Source organism: Vollenhovia emeryi, unplaced genomic scaffold (genome assembly GCF_000949405.1).
Source record: "Vollenhovia emeryi isolate VEMERY1.0 unplaced genomic scaffold, V.emery_V1.0 DF945410.1, whole genome shotgun sequence".
Lineage (NCBI taxonomy): Eukaryota > Metazoa > Arthropoda > Insecta > Hymenoptera > Formicidae > Vollenhovia > Vollenhovia emeryi.
The window spans coordinates 176-2,189 of NW_011960956.1; the positions used below are offsets into that span (position 1 = coordinate 176).

The window sequence follows — 2,014 nt, forward strand, 5'->3', positions numbered from 1 at the left end:
AAGGGCAATACTGCCCCGGGTCCTGACGGCCTTCCCAAGCGTGTCCACGCCCTGGCCATGGGCGTCCTCATGGAGCAGTATAGGCGCTTATATAGCGCATGCTTAAGGAGAGGGGCCTTCCCCCCGCGGTGGAGGAGTGCCATGTTGGTGCTCCTCCCGAAGGAGGGGAAAGACGCCTCTCTCCCGTCGGCGTATAGGCCTATATGCCTTTTGGACGAGGCGGGCAAGTTGTTCGAGCGTATACTCGTTAACCGCCTCGTCTAACACCTGTCCCAACCGGGCCCCAACAACATCTGTGGGGCCCAGTACGGGTTCAGGGAGGGCCTGTCAACTATTGACGCGATTAAGCGCGTACAGGCCCTCTCTGAAGAGGCGACGTCCCAGGGGGGGTGATGTTGGCGATATCGTTGGATATCTCCAACGCTTTCAACACCCTCCCCTGGGGACGAATCAGGTGGTCGCTCCGGCGCCGCGGGGTACCGTCGTACCTCGCCCGCGTCGTGGGCGACTACCTGAGGGACAGGTGGGTCGAATATATCGACCAAGGCGGCGTACGCCGGCGGGAGAGACTACGCCGGGGAGTGCCCCAGGGTTCCGTGTTGGGACCGTTCCTTTGGAACCTGGGGTACGACCCGGTGTTGCGTGTTCCCCTCCCCCCCCGGCTGTCACGTCGTCTGCTACGCAGACGACACACTCGTGACGGCCGGGGGCCGCGACTGGGGGGAGGCCATCTCTCGTGGAGAGGTGGCAGCCGGAGCAATCGTTGGCTCCATCCGCGGTCTGGGCCTCGAGGTGGCAACCGTTAAGACCGAGGCCGTGCTGTTCCACGATGGGACGCACGGCCCGCCACCCGAGGGACTCACCCTGACCGTGGGTGCAACCCCCGTCGAGATCAGGCAAGAGATGAAGTATCTCGGCCTGATTCTCGACGGCCGATGGAGTTTCAGGAGCCACTTTGCCGGTGCCGCGAAGAGGGCATGGGGGCGAGCGGCCAAGCTAGGCCGTCTCCTCCCCAACCTCGGCGGACCAGACGGCAAGGTGCGCCGGTTGTACGCAAATACCGTAAAATCGGTAGCGCTCTATGGGGCCCCTGTTTGGGCCCCTCAACTCGCGGCATCGAGGCACGCGCGAGCCAGCATGGCCCGCGCCTTTCGCCCGATTGCCGCGAGAATTAGTAGGGCCTACCGCACGGTTGCGTACAACGCGGCGGCGGTGATCGCCGGCCTCCCCCCGACGGAGTACGCGGCAGAGGAACATTATAATATGTTCCTCGAAAGCCGCGACTCCGGGGGGAGACCGATTCGATGGACGGCGAACCACCGTGCTCGGAGGAGACTCCAGCACCGGCGGCGCGCAATCGCCAAGTGGCGAGAGGCGTTAGTGGCCTCGGGGGACACCACCCCGGGGCTCCGCGTCGTCGGTGCAATCGGGCCCCTCCTCGACCAGTGGGTCGATAGAGGGTGGGGCGGGTTGTCCTTCCGAATGACGCAGGTGTTGACCGGGCATGGATGCTTTGGTCACTACCTGAGTCGTATCGGAAAGGAGCAGAGCTCCGGCTGCCACCATTGTGCGGCCGAAAACGACACCGCCCAGCATACGCTGGGCGAGTGTCCGGCGTGGGCGCGCGAGCGGGAGGCGCTCACCCGCATCGTGGGGCAGGATCTCTCCTTTCCGGCGGTGATCACCGCGATACTGGAAGAGGAGAGGTCCTGGCACGCGTTTGCCTCCTTCTGCGAGAAGGTCATCTCGCAGAAGGAGGCAGCGGAGCGGGAGAGGAGGTGACAAGTCCCTCCTCCCCGCGCGCAACGACAGCGGCGGCAACAGCGTCGGCTCGGGGAAGACTTCCCCGGGCTCGGCCTGTTAGACCCGCCGCGGGGGACGGGGCGGGGGTTGTGTCTGGGGGCGGGGGCGCCGATGGGGGGACGTCTTCCCCCCCCGGCCTCCCCCCCCATGACGCGGAGCCGGGCGGCGTTACTCGCCCGTGCTCCCGCCCTCACCCTGTCCTCCCCCTCCG

At 66.0% G+C, this 2,014-nt stretch overlaps 1 protein-coding gene across 1 annotated transcript; it reads left to right on the forward strand.

The window, feature by feature from the left end:
* Window positions 1-903: 903 nt before the first annotated feature.
* LOC105561311 lies at window positions 904-1,712 on the forward strand (the record flags this gene model as incomplete). Its single annotated transcript, XM_012011181.1, has 1 exon — window positions 904-1,712. A coding segment is annotated over exon 1 (809 nt), but the record flags the coding sequence as incomplete, so codon positions are not given.
* Window positions 1,713-2,014: the final 302 nt, after the last annotated feature.